The sequence below is a fragment of the Urocampus carinirostris genome, chromosome 1 (genome assembly GCF_059441175.1).
Source record: "Urocampus carinirostris isolate Australia breed hairy pipefish chromosome 1, RoL_Ucar_1.0, whole genome shotgun sequence".
Taxonomy (NCBI): Eukaryota; Metazoa; Chordata; class Actinopteri; order Syngnathiformes; family Syngnathidae; genus Urocampus; species Urocampus carinirostris.
Genome location: NC_142349.1, coordinates 43,798,737 through 43,823,716, shown reverse-complemented (window position 1 = coordinate 43,823,716; position 24,980 = coordinate 43,798,737). Strand labels below are relative to the sequence as shown.

The following is a 24,980-nucleotide window of genomic DNA, read 5'->3' as shown; positions in this document are numbered from 1 at the left end:
TTGTGGATTTTGTGTTTTTTTTGCAAATTTATCACTTCAAACATTTCAGATCATCAAACCAGTTTTAATATCACACTGAGAAAAAACAAGGAAATATAAAATTCAGTTTTGAAATGTTGATTCGATTTACTAAGGAAAAACAAAACTAGGCCTATCTGGCAACACTATGTGAAAAAATTACATTTCAATAGATTTATAGATATATCATCACACACAAATATGCATACATGCACATTGAAGAATACAATTTATGTTGTTTTTCCTCAAAAGGAAGTTTGCTGAGTAGCTTCTGCAGTTTTTTTGTGAAGTTGTGATCTGAAACACATACCGAAAACCTTTTCCTTATTTTAAACAATTGAAAAAAATAAAAATAAACATTTATTTCATTGATATTTTCCTTGTTACCTTCTGCGTGATCTGTTGTTGATCATTTTGTGGATTATAGTTGCAGAAAAAACGACAAGGAGAAATCCCGCCATCGCAGTCAAACCAGTGACAGCATTCCGTAATAGGTTTATACCCTTGCCTTAAAAATAAATGAAAACAAGGTATTCATGTAAACCACACTAAAAACCGTCAATGTGAAATATTCATGCGCAACTGTTTAAAAGCCACACGAGAAAATTTAAGAACGAATCTCAAGTGGTCTCCACATCGAAAAGGAAACACAGAACCCATGACAAGCGGATAATTATATTAAAAAAAAGTCAGCGAAAGAGATGCCCGGCTGAGCCTAAACTAATGATTGACATTTTAGGCCTGACCCGAATTACGGACTGGGTTCGGGTCTGGGCCCAAGATCTTACCTCTACCGCATGTACCCGACCACTCTCAATGCTTAGTTTTAGCTGAGAAAAAGCCAAACTAAATTTTATAGCCTATCGATTTTTAATCAAAAGTTACGAGTGGGTGTTTTACACAAATACATATGGTATTTCGTCTAAATCCTACTCACCTTTTAGGCCCGACCCCTATTTACGCCTGGATATTACAGGTGAGGATTTTTTTTCTAGTTTGCATCATTTCTAAGGACTTGGGAGTTCCCATCGGGTGCTGCGGAATGGGAAATCCGTGAAAGTCGCCGCTAAGGGCCTTGCGAACGTCCACCCCACCAGAACAACTAAAAACAAGCAGCACTGTATTCAAAGCTGCACTGTTAAAAATGTAGGAAAAAATAAAAGCGTGTAGTCTGTAATTTAAGGCAGCAGCAAGGATGATGACTAAAAGAAGGTTGATGTGTTAGCCTTGAGTGAAACAAAGATGAAAGGAAAGGGTGAATTACAGCTTGGAGGTATGTATGGTAGAATGTCTGGAGTTACAGGTGGACATGCTAGAGAAGAAGTGGCTGTGCTTGTTAGTGAGAAAGCAAAGGAAAACCTGGTGGAGTGGAAAGAGATATCTTCCAGATTGATGTGGGTGAGGTTGAAGTGGGGTGTAGAAGTATGGATGTTTATAAGTACATATGGACCTGGTTCAGAAAGAAGCGCTGAGGAGAGAGAGCAGTTCTGGAAGGACTTGTCTGAATGTGTGGCAAGTGTGAAAGAAGGGTGGAAAGTGGTAATACTAGGTGACCTGAATGCTAGAGTGGGTGATGAAACGGTTGAAAATGTGATTGGTAGATATGGAGTACCAGGAAGAAATGAGAGTGGGAAGAAATTGATTGAGTTATGTGTGGAAAATGAGTTGGGGATTGGAAATACATTGTTTAAAAAGAGGGACGTGAATAAGTATACCTTTGTCAGAGTGGTTAGTGGCAAGATGGTGGACGGATCACTGATGGATTATGTAGTGGTTAAGAAAGGGATGTTAAGTAGATTGTTGGATGTGCATGTTTACAGAGGTGAAATGAGTGGTATGTCTGATCATTTTTATGTGGAAGGAAAACTGAGAATAGATGGATCATGGAGGGCTAGTTATAAGAAGAGTGTGAGGGAAGAGGTGAAAATGTCAGAGTTGAATAAGGCAGAAAAGGAAAGAGAGTTTAAAGAGAGAATAAGGGAAGAGTATGAACGGATTAGTAGAAGAGAAAGGGAGAGTGTGGAAATTGAATGGAAGTGGTTTAAAGAGGCAGTGTTGAGGAGTGCAAAAGAAGTGTGTGGAATGAGAAAAGTTGGTCGAGGTATTAGGAAAGGAAGTGAATGGTGAAATGATGTGAATGGTGAAATGATGAGGCTGTGACAGAAAAGAGACGTGCCTTTGAGGAGTGGCTGCAAGATAAGGGGGGGCGATGCGTATGAAAGATATAAAGTGAAGAAAAGGTTGGTAAAAGCGGCAGTGGAAGCAGCGAAAAGGACAGCAAATGATGAATGGTGTCGGAAGATAGGAGTGAACTTTGAGGAAAGGAGAAAAGTGTTCTGGAAAGAAGTGAAAAGAGTAAGAAACAGCGAGTCTGGAAAGGAAGAGAAAGTGAAAGATAAGGATGGTAGATTGCTGGTTAGCGGTAGTGCAGTCAGGACGAGATGGGCAGAGTATTTTGAGGAGTTGAATGTGGAGAATGTGGAGGATGGGAGAGAAGTGAGAGTCGAGGCGATCGATGGTATGGAGAGAATGCCCGTGTTGGGTGATTTAAATGTGAACCTTGTGGAAACATGGGAGGTGCAAGAGGCAGTGCAAGAAATGAAAGGTGGGAAGGCACCTGGGTTGGATGGTTGGCACAGATATGATTGACTGGTTAGTACGCTTGTTGAATGTATGCTTTTTAAGTGGTGTGGTTCCTGTTGATTGGTGTAGTGCATGTGTGGTGCCATTGTATAAGGGTAAAGGTGATAAGTATGAATATGTCAATTCAAGAGGTATCAGTTTGTTGTCTGTGCCGGGTAAGCTGTATGGAAGAGTCTTGATTAAGAGAGTAAGAGAAAGAACGAATGAGGTGGTGATGGAAGAGCAGAGTGGTTTCAGGAAAGGAAGAGGATGTGTGGATCAGGTGTTTGCAGTACGACAGGTGTGTGAGAAATATTTTGCAAAAAGTAAGGATGTTTATTTGGCTTTCATGGACTTGGAAAAGGCGTATGACAGAGTTGATAGAGAGGCGTTGTGGCAAGTGATGGTGATGTATGGAGGTGGTGGAAAGTTGTTGGAAGCATTGAAGAGTTTTTATATGAACAGCAGAGCATGTGTAAGAGTAGGGAGTGAGACAAGTGAGTGGTTCCCTGTGTTGACTGGTGTGAGACAGGGGTGTGTGATGTCACCTTGGCTTTTTAATGTGTACATGGATTGTGTGATGAGAGAGGTGAATGCAAGAGTATTTGGCAGAGGTGTAGAGATGATGGACAACAGTGGAACAGTGTGGCAGGTAAGTCAGTTGTTGTTTGCAAATGACACAGCGCTTGTGGCTGATTCTGAGGAAACATTGAGAAGGTTGGTAACGGAGTTTGGAAGAGTATGTGCTAGGCGTAAGTTATGTGTCAATGTTGGAAAGAGTAAGGTAATGAAGTATTCACGTGATGGAGTGGGCATGGCGTTAGAAATCAGGTTGCATGGACAGGTGCTGGAAGAAGTTGAAAGCTTTAGGTACTTGTGTTGTGATGTGGCTGCAGTTGGTGGAATGGAGTGCGAGGTATTGCACAGAGTGAATCAAGGAAGCAAGGTTTTGGGTGCTCTGAGAAGAGTGATGAACAACAAGAGTATGAGTATGGATGTTAACAGGGGACTGTATAAGAGTGTGATTGTGCCGACTGTGTTGTATGGTCCAGAGACTTGGAGCCTGGATGCAGATTTAAGAAGGAAATTGAATGTTTTTGAGATGAAGCGTTTGAGGACTATGTTAGGAGTGACAAGATTGGATAGATTGAGAAATTGTGAGAGACAGAACTGGAGTAGTCGTGGAACTGAGCAAGCGTGTTGATAAGAGAGTACTCGGTTGGTTTGGACACATGGAGAGGATGGATGAGGAGCGAATGTTGAAGAGGATCTACAGAGCAGAAGTCAATGGAAGGAGACCAAGAAGAAGGCCACGATTGACGTGGATGAATGGTGTTATGAGTGCACTGCAGGAAAGAGGTATAAATATAATGGAGGCTAGAGCTCTTGTTGGTGATAGAAAGGAGTGGAGAGGTGTTGTGAAAGGATAGTGGGATTGACACGTTCTTAAGGATGGGCTGGGCAACCGTATGATGCGGCAGGGGTAAACCAGTGAAAGCTGTCGGGCCCTGCTGTCGAACAAAAGAGTGTGTTGTGTCACCCTGACCTGAGTGACATGGCCGCTTTCTGGTGTCCTGTTTCATCTGGAGGGACGAAAGCATGACCAACTTAGGTGCCGAGGTGCCTGACTTGTTTGGGTGTTTGGGCAATTGGGTTGGCCATCGTCCAAAAATTTTTGTGTGTTTTTTATGCTATTTATTTCCCTTTTATTTTCTTTGTTATTGTATGTGTTGTCTTGCTGTCAGTCACCCCTCTTGAGGGATATGACCAAGGTAGATGGATAGATAGATAGATAGCACTAATTTAAATGCTGTAATCCATCCATCCATTCATTGTCTTCCGCTTATCCTGCGTCGGGTCGTGGGGGCAGCAGCCTTAACAGGGAAGCCCAGGCGTCCCTATCCCCAACCACTTCCTCCAGCTCATCCGACAGGATCCCGAGGCATTCCCAGGCCAGCCTAGAGACAAAGTCTCTCCAGCTTTTCCCGGGTCGCCCCTGGGGCCTCCTGCCGGTGGGACATGCTCGGAACACCTCTCGAGGGAGGCGTCCAGGAGGCATCCTTATCAGATGCCCGAGCCACCTCAACTGGCTCCTCTCAATGCGGAGGAGCAGTGGCTCTACGCGATGACTGAGCTTCTCACCTTATGTCTAAGGGAGAACCCAAACACCCTGCGGAGGAAACTCATTTCAGCCACTTGGATCCGGGAGCGTTTCTTTCGGTCATAACCCACAGTACATGACCATAGGTGAGGGTAGGAACGTCGATCAACCGGTAGATCGAGAGCTTTGCCTTTCGCCTCAGCTCCCTCTTCACCACGACGGACAGGTACAGGCTCCGAATGACGGCAGACGCTGCACTGACCAATGCAGTTTAATTAGAATGACTTTGAATAATGTCAACTGTTTTGTCTGGCATCATTACAATCAAACCTAGCAACGAAACCCTCGTCACGCCCCCAATTTAAACTTGAAACCTTAAAAAAATGATCTAGTTCATTAAAACGTAGCCCACTGACCGTCTTCTTGCCTCTCGTCCTCGCCGGTATAGCCAAGCAGCATGTGCTTGGTGGCGTCCAGGTTGCCGTCGTTGATTTCTGGTCGGATGCCCAAGATGTGGCACATGAGCGGGTAGATGTGGACCGTCTCGAAGGGCCCCACTTTAACGTCTTTCCGGAACGCCGGGCCTGTTGCCCTGAAGAAAGCCTTCATGTCCATCTCCTGGTTGTCAAAGCCGTGCTCGCCTTTGTTGAATTGGACTGGGAGATACTGAATAACGAAATACACCAGAAAATAAAATTTGAAACAATGCAAACCAAAAGTACAATACACGAGGGAATCTTCCTTTTCTTTTGGTTCACTGTACACAAAAATTCCACAAGCAATGCTCACTGCCGCGCAGCAGAGGGAGATGTTGGCTTTGTAAAAACAAAGCCAAACTGAGTGGGGAGGTTTTGGAAGAAAAAAAAACGATAAAATTATATTAAGCAGGGGTCCCCGACGTTTTCCTGAGAGGGCCGCATAACTTTCCCTTCTCTGACGAGGGGCTCAGTTTTTAACAGAAAAATGTTGAAGATTGCATGAGTGCCTGAATGTAAAAATGTAAAGCACCTTGGGAGGTCTTGATTGACTTGAAAACCGCTAAGTAAATGCAGACCATTTACCATTTATTGTTTTCCCATAAGCCACAATCAAATAAACCCTTCTCGATTCTTCACAGGACACAAGTCTGAAAGTGAACAGTAACGATATAAATAATTACCAAATGACTCTCCCTGCATTCTTTACATAACGAAAGTCCATGGGACATAAACTTTCTGTTGTGCCATGCAGTCTTAACAGGTCCAAGAACACTGGACCACCAGTTGTGGATTTTAACTAATTATTACATTATTTTTAGTCACAATACCTTAGAATTTTTTTAATTTTTTTGTGCATTTCACATGTTACATTGACAATAAATTCTATTCTATTCTTCTTTTCTAATCATTGTAAGTGACACGTTTATTGTCATTGCAACATGTAAAATGCACAACGGAATTAACATTCACCTCTGTTACCTTGACTAAAGATATGGTGATAATGAGATAGAGGCCAATAACTTTTGATGTGTTTTCTAATTTACAGGTACTGCAGTGGTACGTTTTCAGTACTCCCACCACTGCGACCTGGGATTAAATCCTGTTTACTTAGACTTTGGAATCAAGATTTTTCTTAAAACTCGTATTTCAAACTGCAAACCTTGTTTCAAAACTTGATGCCGAAGGCTCGTGTTAAAGCCCCTATGAGAAATTAAAATTTTCTATATGATTTAAAATAGAAATCTCATGGAATAAATCATTCCTACTTTAAATCCTGATTGAAAGTGAATGGGAACCCTACTTTGAACACTTCTCTGGATGATTCCATCATTCAAATACCAATTTCTAATCCTGTATACAGTACATCTGTCACAGATTTAAAAGGCTACTTTGAAACGCAAACCGAGCCTTCAAGCCCTAAGGGCCTGGTCACACAGCCGTTTGCGTCTGTATCGAGGCTGAGTCACGGCCAGAAATTTCTGCCTGTGAAGCGGACGCTACTGGATGCTTTGAGATCGCCATACAGACGAGATACAGCAGTGCTTTACACGCGGTCGGAAATTCACACGCGGTTGGCAGCGCGAAAAAGTTTTGCGCTGCTCAAAACTTTAGGGCCCGGTCACACAGCCTTTCACGGGCGTGTCGAGGCTGAATCACGGCCAGAAATTTCTGCCCGTGAAGCAGACGCTGTTGGACGCTTTGAGATCGCCATATAGACGAGATAAAGCAGTGCTTTACTCGCGGCCGGAAATCCACACGCGGTTGGCCGCGCGAAAAAGTTTTGCGCTGCTCAAAACTTTAGACCACGTGTTAACCGCGGGCGGCACACGTGATAAACACGAGGTAATGACGCGGAAATTACGCGGAACGACGGTGGTTACACGTGGGTAGGACGTGAAATTTCAGCGGGTAATCGTGGGTGGAGCACGGTCATAGCATGTTCTGCGCCTGTATCGCGGTGTTATTACGTGAAATTAGCGTGTTATGCGTGTGACTGTCAAATGCCTTTCTCCGCGTATATACAGCGCGATTTGCCGAGCACACGTCAGTTGTGCTCGAGACGTCAAAGGGTGAACATGGACCCCCGTCACCGTAGTGACCTCTTCTTTATCCATTTTTATTTCTTGACATTTATTTTCATTTCATAACAAGATAATAAAATAAAAATGAAAAACTATTACAATAATAACATATTGGCTTCTTCGGTGCCATAGCTTGAAATCTTGATCTTCACGGGACTGTGTCTTGAGCGGTTATGATTTCTACAGCCCGGTGTTATGCCGAGAAATGCATCCCTGCCGAGATTTGCATCCCCTCGCTACTACAACCACTTTTACCTCGTTTTCATCTCATCTCATCTGCTGCACTGCTTATCCTCAGTACGGTCGCGGGGGTGCTGGAGCCCATCCCAGCAGTCACCGGGCAGTGGGCAGGGGACACCCTGAACTGGTTGCCAGCCAATTGCAGGGCACACGGGGACAGACAACTCACTTGCTCAGTCACACTAGGGACAATTTGGACCGGCCAATTCACCTGAAATGCATGTCTTTGGAATGTGGGAGGAAACCGGAGTGCCCGGAGGAAACCCACGCAAGCACGGGGAGAACATACAAACTCCCCACAGTAAGGCCGGGAGCTGGATTTGAACCCACGTAGGAGGTTCCCACGACCTCAGAACTGTGCCGCACACGCGCTAACCACTGCGCCGCCGTGCTGCCCTTACCTCGTTTTATCTCACTTTTATAACACTTTTATATCACTTTTAGGGAATGTAATGGCGAACATATAACCAAATCCACTTTGTCTTGCATTTGTTGGGAATGTAATACAACTTAAACCATTCCGTCTTTGTTTTTGTTTTGAATGTAATCGAACGGTAATGCACACCGTATATAAATCACTTTTGAGAACTGTTATGCACTCTACCGTAAAGCTTTTTATGCAGAAATAAGCTTTATGGTAGAGTGCATATCAGTTTCAATATGAGCGATTTGAATAGAAAAAGGCAAAATAAACATGTTACCTGCTCAAAAGTGATTTGTATGTATTACCGTTCGATTACATTCACAACAAATACAAAGACGGAATGGTTTAAGTTGTATTACATTCCCAACAAATGCAAGACAAAGTGGTTTTTGTTATATGTTCGGCATAAAATTTCCAATAGTGATATAAAAGTGAGATAAAACGAGGTAAAAGTGGTTGTAGTGGCGAGGGGATGCAAATCTCGGCAAGGATGCATTTCTCGGCATAACGCCGGCTCGGCAGCTTTTATACCCGTAGTCCACACGAGAAAATGACGCGGAAATGACGCGATGAGGAAGCGGAACCGTCGCCGGCGTCTGTTTTGCGGGCATACCACCGATGAACAGCGGGTTGGCCAATTTTGCGCATTTTCCATCGCGGGCAACCACGGGCAAAAAAAAACCGCGAAATTTTACCCGCGACACAGACGCAAACGGCTGTGTGACCGGGCCCTAACGTTGACTGGAAAACCCCATTTCAAACAATGACTCATTTCAAACCAATTGACAGTTTTAAAGCGTTTAAAATGGACTTGAAACCCAAATTCTAATTTTAAAACATTTTGTTCTAAAACTCTTCTTTAAATCTGTCGAATCAAATCCTAACATCCGTTGCAGCCTGGTTATCCTGGAATGGGGATGACCTCATGTGCGGTCCCTTCTCAAGGTTTCTTCATTTTCCTCATGTTGAGGTTTTTGAGTTTTTCCTTGCCCTCATGTAGGTGTTGGATCAGGTGATGGTGTAATAATTGACTGTGTTTTGCAATAATATGTGGTCTGTGCAGCCCAGTCCTTGTGATTAAGGGCTATAAACATGACTTGACTTCAGACCTTAACCCTGTCTAAATTTAAAAAAGTGAATTCAACGTTGAGCCATGAATTAAAAAAAAACATAAAAAAAGTTGAATAACAAAGTAATACATAATACATTGCTCTTTTAACCCTTTGTCATTATCTGCCTTAAAAACTATGGTTACTTATTTATTTGACACATTGGAAACCCGACCCAGGTTTTACACTAAGCTTGAAAACTTAGGTTTCAGATAAATCTGTTGCAAAAATTGATTTCTTTCAGCACTAGGAGGTGATGACAAACATTACCCTTTAATATATATTCGCAAATCACTTTACTGTAACATGAAACCTCTATGCTGCCTGTAACCTGAGAAAAACGACGTACATGGAATTATCTCTCTCTTTCTCTCTCTCTCTCTCTCTCTGCGCTGGATAGATTTCCTTGTCCGCCGAGTACGTGCAGGGCACTGTCCAGTTGCCCTCGTGCGCAGTTTATAGGGAACATTGCTTGAAGCCTTACTTTCCCGATATGTAAATGCTAGCGTCACTGTTAAAGCAGTTATTCAGGTTGGCCTCCAACCATAGTTTATCGCTTCACATCTTATCTGAACGTTTTCACCGTCCGTATCCACTATCGAGCGGGTCCTTGTATCTCAAAGTACATCAGTGAGTATCTTCTTCTTTTCATCACAGATGATAGTTGAAGTGGTCATAAAGTGATGTTGATGGTCATCTCATTAAGGCTGAAGATGTGAACTTGGAGCGTACCAAATACATTGGCTTCAGGGTCTACATTATATCCGTAACTCTGTGAGTATTGCTCTCATGAATCACTGTATGTGTACTTCTATCCAAAAGTGCAACAGTGGAAAATGTTTAATTAATAAACGGCAATAAAAACTTTATAACTGAGTTTTATGAGACAAATTAAATAGTCCATTTGAATTTGTTAACAAGTTATTTTTTTGGATTTGTGTCTTTGTTAAATCTGCCACTTGATTCAAGAATAGAATGTATGTGTAGATATTTTGAAAATACTGTATCTTCGGTACCTAATCACACACCGAAAAACCTAATCAGTTATACCCCAAAAAAGAACTGTTTTGAATCAGAACCTTTAAAAATTAACAAGACATCAGGAATGAGACCTCATGACAGGTTTGAAACCATAACCTTAATGTTAGGAGCAACCCTACAATATAATGCCTGTTGTTAAATAGTTACCCCAATTGTGTTTTTGTACATACCCCATTGATGACATATCCCGCATCAGCCAGTAAAATGATGGGAAGTATGCGGTCATTTTGAGCAAAGTGTAGGCGCTCGGGCATTTCCTCTTTCTTGAAGACATGTAGGTGCGGGTGCGCCCCTTTAAGTGCCTGGTACACCTTTTCCAGCTTCCCCGGTTTAGGCAGGAGCATCCCCGAAGGACCAAAGTCCACCAGGTGGAAGGACACATCTCGGAAGGAGAATCCCGGGATCTTGGAAAGTGTGATTTCCTCTACCAGTCCATTCCGATATACGGTCGTCATGCCGTGGTCGGAGGTGATGATGATGTTCAAGACGTCGCTCAGGTGGTGCTTGTCAGCTGACTGTCTGATGTATCCAACGGTTCTGTCCACTTGACGGACCATGTCCCGTCGTTGTGGAGAATCGGGGCCATAGCGATGCCCCGTGCCGTCTGGCTCTCCGAAGTACAGCGACACAAAGTCCAGATCTTGGTCGCGGAACCAAGACATCACCTTGTCGGTGTTCTCGCGCCAAGCTGTCTCGTTCTTGTAGTTATAGAGAAGTGGCTCTACTTCTCGTACCATCGCCGTCTGGCCTTGGTAGCTGGACGCTGTACCAGGGAAGTGAAGAGAACCTGATTTCAGGCCCTGTAAAAGCACAGAAACAAGACTGAGACGTGAGACTTTGGTCTATTGATTTCATGATTTATAATGTCCTCCTGTATCTAAAACTATGAACATGAATTTCCAACTTGAAGCTTTCTTACCAGCAGCTAATTGACAAAATTCACAGGCAGTGCTTACCCCATGAATTTGTCCCAAAATGCTCATCTTTTCACTTATATTAAAGGCCTTCAGTCTCTCTCCGTTTGATGGCATTAGGTAAGATTTTGATCTGACCTTCTCATTGTGTTAAACATTTCTTCTGAATTGTCTTGTGTGATTGTTTAACACAACAAGGCATTTTTCAAATGCAATCGGGAGACTGCCGTTTTAGCAGTCATGTTTCTTGCAAAGTCCTATCTTTAATTGGCAACCTGGAGTCTAGGTCAAGTCTTCTTTAGAATACAAGCCTCTATGCCACTTCACCATTCAAAACTCTGGATGTGATCCATCTTTGGCCACTGCTGAAGTTATCCAGCTGCGTACCAGTATCCGCCAGATTGTAACCGACTTTTTGGTCCTGCCAAAACAATTTTCCGCATGAGACGGACCTGTTTTTGTGCCGTGATCCAGATGGGTAGCGTGCCGTTGTCCCACCATTCGTTGACAAACTGCGTCTGGTAGTACGGTTTCTTCTCTGTGGTGCTGATGTCAAACCACATGTTGTGGATCACGCCATGGTTCTCAATGTAGCGACCTGTCCGCAAAACCCCACAAAATTCCTAGATTTATTTTTTCAAACACTATTTTAAGAAGTTACTTACTTTACTTGGAAAAAAAATATGAACTCATTCTGCAGTATTTCTAAACTGCTCTTCCTAGGTTATGTATGGATTATTTGCCAATTATTTTCTCAAGATTATTTTCTTTGCAGATTGTTTGCTTTAAAGCAAAGGTCTCACACTTATTAGATATTTGAGAACCCTGGAATGTTTTTTATCAGAGCTTTCGTTTTGAAAAACCTGATGCGGCCCGACTCTGTTTAAAGCAGACCCCCAGATAAATTGAGTTTGAGACCCCGCCGTCAAGGAAATAAACCCAAAAATTAATAAACAATTAAAATCGAATCCATCCAATTAAAATATCAAACAATCAAGTAAACAGATGCTCCCTTACTTACGAACATTCGACTTACGCAAAATGGTAGATACGATCATTTTTTTCGGGATGTCGAAAAATATCCGGACATTGCTGTTAGATTTTGTATTGCGTGCACCTTTTACCGAGTACAGGACATTACTGCAGTGCTTTTTTCTGCCGTGTGGCGCTGTGATCCCCAAAGAAGAAGTTAGTTTGTGTGTAATCATAACAAAGTGTACTCTTTCGCTAGCATGCTAAAACTTAAATGTTTTTATTGTTTAATATCTTGTGCATCCATTCAGTATGGTTGGTGTAAAGTGTAAGGAAGAGGCGAGCCGTTTCTTTTGAAATGAAAGTGGAATAAGAAAGCTTGATGCGGTTGAGAAAATGGTTCGGCCACTCTAACACGGAGGAGGACCTCTTGAAGTGCAAGTAAAAAAGTAAGTAAAACCTCACTTTATTAATCTTTATAGAGCATATTATTTTATGAAATGTTTATTTTTTTTAGTAAATAATAATACAGGTTACTTGTACATAACCACCAACTCAGCACATTCAAATGAGTTATTTTCAACATGTCTTACCAGTGAGGAGCGTGAAGTGCGTGGGACTGGTTATGGTGAGGTACGGCGGCGTGACATATTCTGCCTTGATGCCTTCGTGGGCCATGCGATCCAGGTTTGGTGTGTCCACATCACGGTCATAATCCCAGCGGAAGCCATCGAAGGACACCAGCAGGACTTTCTGCCTGGGGGGTCCGGCAGGGGCTGCAAGGCTCCACGAGGACCCCCACAGGAGCCACACGACGGCTCTCCACAGCATGACTAAATGTTAACGAACTACAACGTTTATGGTGTTGACAGCGAAGCAAAGTGTCAGAACAGCCATTTGTGAACAAAGTTTGTCGCTTTATCTTATCAGGAAACTTTATCGTAATTTTTCTGCTGAGGTTTATTGCCTTTTGAGTTCTTCTGGTTGAGTGTGAAGGCAGACAAGCCACACTAATGTGTCCTGTCCATTTTTTTGTGACTTGCACTTGCCTTTAAACCCGCTTCTGAAAGCCTTACTCATCTTGAAACCCTACTAATAACAGATTTAAAACAAGCTTCCACCCAAAGGAACTAATCACCTTCAACGATGCAAAATATAACACAGGTTAACCATGCTTTAGAGGGGGATTGTGAAATACTGTTTTTTATTTTTCATTAGTATTCATTTTTATATTATACACAACTCTTTATTATCTTATTGTAAACTACCCTACACCATCAGGATGACATATTTCAAATTTGTTGTGCATTTAACATGTTACAATGACAAAAAAATGATATTCAACTGACACACATTTGTCTTAATTACTTGATTTAAGTTTGAAATCACATTCTAAAACCAAAACTTGTTCAAAAGCCAACTCTGTCTTGATTGATTTATTGATTAATTGATTGACATTCCCCCCCCCCCCCATTGGACATCATATACAATGTTACAATTAGTTGAAAATCAACAGCTTTGATAAACAATTGACATAACAGTCTTAAAAACATAAACCCGAACCTCAAACCTCGCATGAATCCCTATTCTTTTCATTTAAACACACCTTGCTAGGATCCTTACTTTGAGAAATCAGACGTACACTTCCTAAAAATATAAAACAATGATAATAAATGTGCGGTGCAAAAAGGTTTTGTAATGTGTAACAAAATATTACTTTACATCTTGTCAAATGGGGCCCCTTCATTGCAGCTTTGAAGCTTCTGTTCGCCTTTGACCAAAACCCAGGTGCTCTTCCCCTCCCCAAGCCGGCTCTCCCAGACCGTGTCCTGCCTACTACTTCATTGTGAATGAGTTTGCTGTTGTCCTGCATGGTCAACAGCTTCTTTTGCCTTCCATTTGCATCTTGTCCACACTGGTTCCTTTCTGTTTCTTACACATGGGTCGGTTGAATCTTGTAGCTCCAGCACAAGCCTCACTTTTTGTCTGTAGTCTCGGTTGATGGACTTCAGGAGCAGTGTTCCCTCTAAGCTGCGCGTGTGTGCAATCGCGCACTGCTCGCACATTCTCAGCGCACAAAAAAATCTAGCCAGAGCACAAAAATGAGGGCTCAAAATTACTAATTAAGAAGAGACTTAAGTCAAAGTTAAAGTGCATGAAGGTAAAAATAGACGGGTTCCCCTGACGTTGTGTCCTAAATGCGGTATTTTGAAGTCGAGTCGAAGGAGAACGAAGTTGAGTAAAGTTAGTAAAGTTTGGTGAGAACCGGCTTCTTCGGCTCGGCTCACTAAAAGGAACCGGCTCTTTAGGGTCCTAAATGGCTCTCCAGGTTATTTTTGCTTCTTTAGTACCAACATGACCAAATATTATGTAAATTATGCACAAAATGACTCAAAAGAATGGGGGAATAGTACAAAAAAAAGAAAAAAAATCCAAATGAAAAAATAGTGAAAGGCTGAGAAAAAAAACAAAAGGAGGAGAAAAAAACAACAAAAATTTAGAAAAAAAGCCAGAAAAAAGAAAAGAAAGAAATGTTGGAAAAAAAGTAAATAGAGAACAAAAAGAAACAAGTAACAGCTTGGAAAAATAAACACAATGAGCTTTTTTTTAAAAGGAATTTTAAAAAAAGTAGAACAAAAACACGGAAAAAAGAAGAAAAAGTTTGTGTTGCATTCAAATAATTTCCAATTGTATCAAGTGAATCTGGTTGCCAACATTGTACTTCCACTAAAAATGTGATTAAGTACAGTTCTGTATCTTACAACTGACTAAATAAGCCCAAAATGCTAATATTATGCGACAAAATATATCAGGAAATAAAAAGAAATGGATATCTTGTGAAAGAATTGTAAGAACAAACGATGTTTGTAGGCCGTACAACCTTTGCAATAGTACATGAGTCAATTCATTCAAAAGAGAAAAATAATTTTGCATTGCAGGAAACAGCAAAATGTAACTTGATGTCAAGTTTTGGACATGTTTGATAATTAATTATCTTGCCACACTTGGGATTATGGTTGCTCACTGTTGTTTCAAGCGTTGCTCACCGACTTTGTGTGAACGCTCAGACCCGTGGAAAATTAGAGGGAACCTTGTTCAGGAGCAACTGAAGTTTGGACTTTCCAAACGGGCCTTTGTTGGAAAGGCTCTGAAGTAAGTCGAGCCATTTGCATATGAACCTGCTGGCTTTTTCATCCACCTTTATTACTGTAGATGAGGTGAAGTCACAGAGCTTCAGCGGCCAAAGTAGGCGCTGATAGTGGGTGAATTGATAGCACCAGACTTTGAGTTTCCTTGGAAGGTTTTTCAATCCTCCTCAGTCTATCTCTTAGCTGCTGCATGATGGTGGCTGGCATGTGAGTATCAGACTGCTCAGCTTTATACAGCCTTCCCAAGCATCGCACTAGTTGTTCGGGCAGCAGTGGATTCCTTTTGTCCATCCACTGTGAAGGAGATTCCATATTGACAGACTGCGGGACGTTGCCCATTTGATCCTCATTCTGGCCCATCTGAGGAGTTCTTCAAATCTCTTTAGGAGCCTGAAAGTATATGATGATGTTTCCAGCAGGCGTATTATATTAACCATGTAACTCTGCAGGGCTGGTAGTCAATGATCTGAATGTGTTCTCACTTCTCGCCCCATATGCCTACTGCCAATCAAAATCACCTCGAAGGCTATCGTGAAGAAAATGGGAGAGATGAAGCACCCCATTGCAATGTCTTTCTAGAGTCGGTGCCAGTTGGTGGTGGTGTTCTAGCTGGCATAGCAGACTTGCAGGTTGTAGTTGGCTACTAGCCCTTGGACACAGTTTTGGATGTGGAAAATATCTAGTGCAAACGTTTTAAGCTGCTAACGGAGAGAACAAAAGGCATTTTCCAAGTCCAGCCAGACGAAGTGTAGGTCGGACATCTCACGTTTGAATCTGAATTTGGTTCCAAATCATTTGAATGTTCCACACAGCCTGGAATTCCTGAAATACAGACCTTTTGGCGGCTAATATCAATTTAGTTGTTCTCCAGGAGAAAGCTGGTCTTTCTGTTTGCAACTACTGAGAAGAAAATCTTCCCTTCCACATTCAGTTGGGCGATTCCTTTGAACTGGTTGATGAAAAAACATAGTAAATGCCAACATCAACTGGCAGAGGCGTGTGTGAGGCAATAATGATACTAAATCCTAAACCAGATGATGAAAAACTCAAGAAAAATATATAGTAAGCCTGTGTTCGCAAAACCTAAAAATCAGTACTCTAACCTTACCCGCTTTATTGCTTTAACCTTGAGTAGCTAATGTGATACATGTCTCTATCCCGATATGGGGGACTTGTCCACATTATTACAAACATGTGTAATGTGTCCTAAGGTTCTTGTTCATAGATATCAAAATAAAAAACGAATTATTATGTGTTGAGGCCGGGACATGCTCCACCGTCTCCAGGTGTTTTGAACATAAGAAAAAAGTGTCCTTTTATTGTGCGTGTCCTTGGCTATGGTTCAAGGGAATTGTCTAATCTTTATGGAGATAAGGGCAAACATTCATCAGCTTTCATTTGCCTCATTCATATTCATGCCAGTGCGCTCTTATGGACGCTTACTTACCAACTCACACGGACGCACGCAATCAGCACGACTTCGTTTTTTCTCTTCCTCGAGGATGGACTGCTGACTCTTATATCGGCGCCATGAGAACTTCAAGTGCTTAACTTGAGCGGCCATGTAAACTTTATCTGACCCTTTAGAAAGAAACTCGCCTGGAGTTTCTCTTTGTTTGCTTCTAGCGCGACCTGCTGACTGAGTGCAAACACTGCGGTGAGCTGGGTCGCTCCACGTAGCTCTGCTAAAAGTGAATTAATTGGTTCCCCCTTGGAAGTAGTGATGGGAATTCCGATTTTTTTTAGGCTCAGCTCATACAAAAGAGCCGGTGTTGTGAGCGAAATTCCCCCCGTCCCTCCCTCCGCTTTAACTGTTCCATCACCTTCCCCCATAATTAGACACCAAGTCGTTTTAGTAATGTTTGAGCACTGGTTTAATCTATATATTACCTGAGCAAGACTGAAAAAAGGCCAAACAAGAGGGGAACGAGGAAATAAAAAGTCAAAAATGAAAAAAGAAAAATAGAACAAGAAAAGAAAAAGGGAAAAGAGAGAAAATAGAAGAAAACAAGAAAAACGAAGTAAAATGGTATAAAAACATGAATGAAAAAACACAACTGAGAAAAAAAAAAAAAAAAACGCATTAAAATTGTAGGCAACAAGAGACAAACGAGGAAAATAATAAAAATTAAAACAAGAAATGGAAAAAAGGAGAAAAAAGCTATAATAAAGGTAAAAAGCAAAGAAAAAATAAAAGACAACAATGAAAAAAGAACAGAAAACAAAGATTCAAAATATGAAAGTTTTTTTGCAGGTTGTTTTAATATTGTAATGATAATGTAACATTATAGACACAATAAGTAAGTAAAATAAAATCAATTATCCAACAAACTGATAATAGCATGTAATTTTGCACTCGACAGTGTATTAGGGTCCAGAAATACTTCCACCACCAGGGGGCCCCAACCCTGGAGATGGGCACAGGTGTGTCCAATCTCCATACACGTCCCTAAAAATCGGAGTCAAGTCATGTTTCTAGTCAAGTTTATTTGTATAGCCTTTAATCACAAGGAGTCTCAATATATGACTGGACTAGCATACTTGGTCGGGTCTTAGTTATTTTCGTTTCCACCACCACGCCAGGTTTGTTTGTTTTAGATGTCTTTGTCACTTTGCCTTTGCATTTTCCATTTCTAGTTTCGGTCTTTGTTTGTCTGATTTGGATTTTGTCAGGCCAGGTTTGTTTTTGTTTGGCCATTTCGTTGTTTTACAAACTCATGTTTATTTACTATAGTTTTAATTTTGTTGCTGCTAAATGGTATTGCACTTCTTATTGCACTGTTGTTATGATGCAATATTATTTTTCATCCACAAACATTGCACTAGTATTATAACTTTGGCCCATCTATAAGCACTACGTTGTAAACATTTTTTTGGCCTTTTATTCTGATAGTGTTTCTCTATTTTTCCCCTCTTAAGTCATTTATACATGTGTACCCTGCAGTATCATGTCTAATCACGTTGCATAAAATGTTTACTACTTTGTTATCAATGACAATAAAGATACTTCAATTTAATTTCACATGCCTTATAGTCCTGTGCGCCTTATACATAAAAATTATGTCACAAAAGACTATTTTTTTAAGTGAGCCATGTAATCCGGTGCGCCTTACCCTCTGCATGTGACATCACGTATCATTCACGTGAGCGCCATTACGGACGGCAAAGCACCTGAACAGTTGAATAAGCAGAGTTGAAACAATTATCAATAACCATAACAGAAGAATATAACTACAACGTTTTACGATGGGGATATCTTTCCTTGCGAACTGGCAAGGTTGTAAGCCCAATTTGAGATTTTATTGTATCTCTTTGATGTCAGGGCGGACCAGAACAGAGCAGGAGACCCCAGAGCGTTCGTTACAGGTCTTTTATTTGGGGAAGCGTACAGGGTTAGCGGGAGACGCGATGACCGTCGAACGTCAGCAGCAACGCCGTGAAGGCAACTTCGGGACACGTAGCCAATCGTAGCGTGGGACGGAAGCAGGTCGAGTTTACCGGGACTGGAGAGAGGATCGTAGCGTGGAACGGAAGCAGGTCGGATCGGAGGCAGGCAGAATCAGGTAAACAAGTCAAAAAGACACAGGAAAATCAGGCGAGTCAAACGGGGTAAAAAGTAATCCTCAGACGAAGAGGTCTTGGCGTAGCCTGCTTAAAAAGGGAACATGAACCAATCAGGAAGCGCATTCCAGCGCGCCAGATGATTACCCCAGGTGGCTCCACTTAGGTAATCATGACAGAACCCCCCCCTCAAGGGACGGCTCCAGAAGTCCCCCAGGAAAAAAATAAAAATAAACCCAAGACACATCACAGGGAAACACAGGTAAATCAGGAGAGTCAACTCAGGACAGGCAGAATCAGACAGGACAGGCAGAATCAGAACCGGCAAAAACAGGACAGGCAGAATCAGAACCGGCAAGACAGGAGAGTCGACTCAGAACCGGCAAACAGGACAGGCAGAATCAGAACCGGCAAAAACAGGACAGGCAGAATCAGAACCGGCAAGACAGGAGAGTCGACTCAGAACCGGCAAACAGGACAGGCAGAATCAGAACCGGCAAGACAGGAGAGTCGACTCAGAACCGGCAAACAGGACAGGCAGAATCAGGAGAGTCGAAGTCGGACTGGCAGGCAGGGGAGTCGAAGTCGATCTGGCAGGCAGGAGAGTCGGTCTGGCAGGCAGGGGAGTCGAACAGGCAGGCCAGAGAGTCGAACAGGTAGGCCGGGGAGTCGAACAGGCAGGCCGGGGAGTCGAACAGGCAGGCCGGGGAGTCGAACAGGCAGGCCGGGGAGTCGAACAGGCAGGCCAGGGAGTCGAACAGGCAGGCCGGGGAGTCGAACAGGCAAGCAGCGGAGTCGAACAGGCAAGCAGCGGAGTCGAACAGGCAAGCAGCGGAGTCGGACTGGCAGGCGTCAAATCCTCCCGGGACCGCATTCGAGGCACAGCATATCCTGCGCTGAATGAATTAGCCAATTTCGCCACGTCGGAAATGACCTGCCGAACTGCACATTCTAAAGGGGGAATGCGCTGCTGGTTCTGGCTTTCATAGTCGTCAGGGGGCAGATGTACGAACGCGGGGTCCATTCTGGTCTGAGGATTCTGTCAGGGCGGACCAGAACAGAGCAGGAGACCCCAGAGCGTTCGTTACAGGTCTTTTATTTGGGGAAGCGTACAGGGTTAGCGGGAGACGCGATGACCGTCGAACGTTAGCAGCAACGCCATGAAGGCAACTTCGGGACACGTAGCCAATCGTAGCGTGGGACGGAAGCAGGTCGAGTTTACCGGGACTGGAGAGAAGATCGTAGCGTGGAACGGAAGCAGGTCAGATCGGAGGCAGGCAGAATCAGGTAAACAAGTCAAAAAGACACAGGAAAATCAGGCGAGTCAAACGGGGTAAAAAGTAATCCTCAGACGAAGAGGTCTTGGCGTAGCCTGCTTAAAAAGGGAACATGAACCAATCAGGAAGCGCATTCCAGCGCGCCAGATGATTACCCCAGGTGGCTCCACTTAGGTAATCATGACATTTGATAAAGACAGAAGAGGGTAATGTATTTCTGAAACCAAGCAGAGGGACTGGCAGCCCTCAAAGTACTCCTGGATTTGCAGCGAGCATTTTTACAAGGTACATATCATGTATTTCCAAACACTTTTATGTTGAGCAGGTAAGAGTAATGTGAAAAATACCCAACTAGCAAACAATAGGTAAGCGAGTTTTACTGTCACAACAAAGTAGTACTCATTATTTATGCTAATGGTGCCAAGCAGCAAACTTGGCTAACAAGTTATGTGAGTACACCAGCTAACGTTAGGTTCGCTAGTAGTGAACTCATTTTGGAAGGTGGGGAGTAAACCTTAATACGGTAATTGTTAGGTTATTTGACATGACTCATTGTATGTGTGTAACTATTGGTGCTTTTAGATCAGCGCTGGTGTATGGGGATACTCCATTTACAAAATAGTGGTACAGATCGTGTGGCCTGAAGTCAGGCAGACTGGACCATTTAGTTAGATCTGTGAATATGTCAGGAGGAAGAGGGTTTGGGTCTTATTGTTAGCACTGCTATCCTTGGTCTCTAAATACTGCTCTCTGTGTTTTCGGACAAGGTGACCCATCTCATCCGATATAATAGAATAGCTTTCTTGTTGTTGTTGTCTACCGTTTACCGGGCTCGCCCACGGTGAGTAATGCTTACCAGGGTTTACTGACGACCGACATGGCGTCCGCACCTTCGTCACATGGTTATGGTCACGTGTATATAAGGATCTAGAGCGCAACAAATAAGGTACTTTGGGATCCCTTCATGAGATCAAATCAAGCAGAAAGCTGCGTGTCATTGCAGAGAAACCTGCTGCATGCACGATTTTCCCAGAATAATCCGTGTTGGCGAGCTAACGTGGAGGCGCAGCGGAGGTTGAAGGCGTGAGTAAGCGCCACGAGCGCCATAGATGAAGCCCACTTTAGGATGCCTTTCAGAGCGTGGGTCCTTCAGCCATGGAGTTGACTCCCAGGCCCTCCTGTCTCTCAGGCAATGTTTTCACCGTCTCTCTCCTCGCTGCAGGGATCCAGTAATTGATTTCTTTAATTTGCTTGAAGAGAAGCTGTTGTCATCGTTGTCAAGGCGGGCGGGCGTTTTTCTTTCATTTTTTTCCTTCTTTTCCAGGCCGATTTTAATTAAACGGTGGGTCTTTAGTGTGATATGAAATACGTTTGGCTTCTCTGATCTTCTCTTCTTCTGACATTTCATTACCATTTCCCTTTTTTCTGTCTTTCTTTTTACTACTCTTGCCACAAAGCTTCAAAAAACGTCTCGGCACTGACATTTTGCTTCCTGTGTTGTACTCAGGAGTCTTTAGGAGTGTTTAAAGCGCAGATGAAGTGCCCGGGCTGCTTCACTTTAGATAATAGCTCGCCTGTGGAGCGCCAGTTAACAGCACAATGACAACAAGACATTTTCTTAGCTGCTGTGCTTGCTCAGTGGCTCGTTATTTTGCCCTCTGTGACCAAAGATCGGCCATCGATGCAAACAACTGACTGATACTAGCACCACTCCTTGAAAAGAAGCTCGACTGAACCCTGAGTGTTGTTGACTTCTTTGTTTTTTAATTTTGAATCCCAGAGCACACTCATGCCAAGGTGCAGAGAGTCAATATTTAGGTCATGAAATGAGTTGAGGATACTGTGTAATGTTTGACCTCTAGATCCCACTGAATGATTTAGTGCATTTGAAAAAGACTGCAGCACAGAACATAATACAAACTTCTAAGACTTGAAGTGATCAAAACGCATCATTTTTCATCTATTTTTTTTTTTGCCCGAGGCTTTCATAAAGTTTTTAGTTGTTGAAGGTCACCCCGGCAGCAAGAGGGCAAATGATCATGTCAGTTTGCTCAAGGTGAGCTGCGTAATTCGTGAAAAAAATAAAAATTTCTTGACCTATGACTATTAAAAAAAACAAAACATTTATATGATAGTTAATGTATTGTTGCTTATCATTGAAATTAATGTACGATATATTTTGTTTTTTTTCGAGATCTGCACCATAAATGTAAATATATTACTATTCCTGAACTGTAAATCTGTTGTCACTGTAGCAACAGAGCCAAAAAGGCTTGTTCGTTCGTTACATTGCTGATTTTTTTGGGTTCGACGCTCTTGACTTTTGCTCTGTAAAAGGCAACAAAACCCTAACCCCGTGAATTCTTTTTTCTGACCACTAGTAGGCGCTAAATAAACAATGCCCTCTAAGGAAATGGGCCAAGTGTGCATATCCCAGGGGTAGTAGAGTTTGTCCATTGAAGTGAAGTGTTAATTTCTAGTATCGTGTCGTATTGCGGAGGTCATGAGCTGAAGTATACAGTTTTGAGAGTAAAGCAAACTCTCAACTCTTATTTTATATATTTCTTCTAGCTACTGACCAAAGGTGTGTAAAATTTTGTATCATCAAGAAAAATACCAATATGTTGTCTTTGAAGGGCACACAGGTTGGTTGTTTATTGGTTCAAATAACCAAAGATACCGCAAATAAAGTAACAAAAAGGAAAGGTGACCCTAGCCAGGCCCAGACTTGGATGTGTGTGCCCTGAAATGCCCTTTCTAGTCACAATATACTTGTAGTGTGCGTCATACACTTTGAGAAATGCTGTAAAGGCCACACATCAATAACCACCTCACTTTCATAACACTTATACGATTACCTCATGGCGCGGTCTGGATATAAAAATCGATTTAAAATGAACACCTGTTTATTTTTCTTTTAGAACAAAGCATAGTTGAAGACTTTGATGCCTGCGCATTTCAACGCATATGAGACTTAAACACAACTAAACAGTACCAATAATACTGTAGTAGAAATACTTCAAAACACAACCCCACCTGAAATCAAATAAGTTCTTTTCTCCTGTTTCTTGCTTTTCTTGGTTTTTTTCACACAGTTATGTGCATGTGATGTTGAGGCAGCTTTGATGTTGACATGTATTAATAGCAGGGCATCGGGCACGTGGCCCTAATAATATCCTCCCGCCTCCTGGTGGTGCTGACTCACTCTCCTCCTCGCTGTCCTCCTCCTCCTTTTCTCTAGGAGATCTTCCTCTGCCTTATGGTGTCAACATTATTCAACGCCTCCTGCTTTGTGTCGTCTCCTCCTCTTTTCTCCTTCTAAATCCCGTCATGTTGCCCTGCTTAGTCCTTTGTTTTCCTGCCTCTTTTGTGCCGGCTTTCTACAGTATCTGGGCTTTGTACAACTCCTTTTCCCTCAACGTTCTTATATTTGCTTCCAATTCCAACTGCCTCATAACATCTTCGTTTGGTCATGTCCCGCTTTTCTTCTTTCTCATTTCTCAAGCCTTCTCCCAAGTTCTTAAAGGGTCGCTGTGTGTTATTTAGCGCCTTTTTAAAAGTACCTTATGGTAAATAAGTTTGTATATAATTTAGACAGGCATGCCCGGCAGTGCAGGCTCAACATTGCCTGGAATTCTAATTGGGCGAGGTTTATGGGGCTGTGGTTAGTTGTAAAAGCATCAGGGAGCCACTCGGGAGCACCAAAGAGCCGCATGCATCTCCAGAGCAGTTTGTACACGAAAGCAGACATATCGATTGGGTTGGTATTCATTGGGGATGCCTTGACAAGAAACCTAGCTAAAGACACTCGAATAGGCCTAAAGTACAGCTATGTAAACGTTCAGGAAAATCGGTTCAGCCATTTCAGGGCCTATAAAATACACACACACACACACACACACTGTGGAGTGCAAAAATAAATGGCCTGGAAGAAATCATGGGACACTGCAAAATCTGGGCTAACGCCAGGCTAGCCAGCCCAAAAAAGTAAAAAAAAAAAACAAACAAAAAAAACAGGAACCCCTAAGCAGCCCCGACGCTAAAGGGTAGCTTGCCAGATTAAATGATACCAACCGCAATACACAGGGCGAAAAACACAAAAAATAGCCTCAATTGCATACCTAAAAGGAGGCCAAGGCAAAGCGGAACACACACTGTAATAGGGGCAGGTAAACTTAACTTGAGCAGCTTTTGGAGGTAATAGCACGCAACTTGGACAAAACAGTTAAACCGCCTCCAGCGTGACAGCATAACAAAGTTCCAATTTCTCTAAGGTGAGCTGTCAGTATGCAATCTCTGTTCACTACCTTTACTGATTTTTTTCAGATCTGCCTCACATGTTGTGTTTTTGGGATTCGCCATTTTGAAAGTATTGTGTTCCTTCAATGACGTCACAGCTGTAGAAGAAACACACCTGATGGGTCATCTTTGAGTGTAAATTTCTCGAGTCCCCCGGTGCGTGGAGTATTTTGCAACATATTAGCATATTTGTGGCGAGGAACACTACACGTTTCGTGCCGAAAGAAATAAAAGGTGTTTGGGAATATCTTTAATATTGTAATAATAATGTAACATTATAGACACAATAAGTAAGTAAAATAAAATCATTCATCCTACAAACTGATAATAGCATGTATATATATATATATATATATATATATATATATATATATTGGAGACTGATTGTCTTTCACGAGTAAAGGACATGTTAAAATCTACCTATTTTCAATATCCCAAGGTTGTGATCAGTAGGGTATGAGGCCTTCCTGCAGTAGACGCTAGTGTTCAGCAACAACGTGATCTTAAGATCTTAAGATTGCTTGAGGTGGGAAATAAATAACTCAACTTGATGCTGATGAGACAGAGGAATGTTGTGGCATGTCATATACTTATTAAAGTTTCACGTTGTTCAGACTCTAACATTTGGGCGCAGCGAGTATTTTCATTTCAATTTCCACGTGAACGCAATCAGCCAGAACGTCCCCTCCCCTG

The 24,980-nt window shown here is 42.4% G+C and overlaps 1 protein-coding gene and 1 long non-coding RNA gene across 2 annotated transcripts; one reads left to right on the top strand and one right to left on the bottom strand.

The window, feature by feature from the left end:
- Positions 1–43: 43 nt before the first annotated feature.
- Positions 44–16,775, bottom strand: LOC148374751 (ectonucleotide pyrophosphatase/phosphodiesterase family member 7-like). Its single transcript, XM_088340552.1, has 7 exons — positions 16,598–16,775; positions 12,595–12,849; positions 11,482–11,627; positions 10,286–10,915; positions 5,158–5,407; positions 406–526; positions 44–315 (listed from the first exon to the last, which is right to left on the bottom strand). Exons 2-7 carry the CDS (start codon positions 12,830–12,832, stop codon positions 264–266), a joined length of 1,437 nt encoding a protein of 478 aa, XP_088196678.1. The 5' UTR covers positions 12,833–12,849; positions 16,598–16,775; the 3' UTR covers positions 44–263.
- LOC148374752 (uncharacterized) lies at positions 9,548–13,421 on the top strand. The gene is made up of 4 exons (XR_015850940.1): positions 9,548–9,704; positions 9,781–9,848; positions 12,313–12,450; positions 12,598–13,421. It is a non-coding gene; the product is annotated as an uncharacterized LOC148374752 (long non-coding RNA).
- Positions 16,776–24,980: the final 8,205 nt, after the last annotated feature.

Excerpts from the sequence above, each read along its gene's own strand:
- LOC148374751 (XM_088340552.1), bottom strand. The coding sequence starts at position 12,832 with ATGCTGTGGAGAGCCGTCGTGTGGCTCCTGTGGGGGTCCTCGTGGAGC. Across the intron at positions 11,628-12,594 it reads GCACTTCACGCTCCTCACTG|GTCGCTACATTGAGAACCAT; the intron begins GTAAGACATGTT and ends TTTTGCGGACAG. Across the intron at positions 316-405 it reads AACAACAGATCACGCAGAAG|ATCACAACTTCACAAAAAAA; the intron begins GTAACAAGGAAA and ends TATGTGTTTCAG.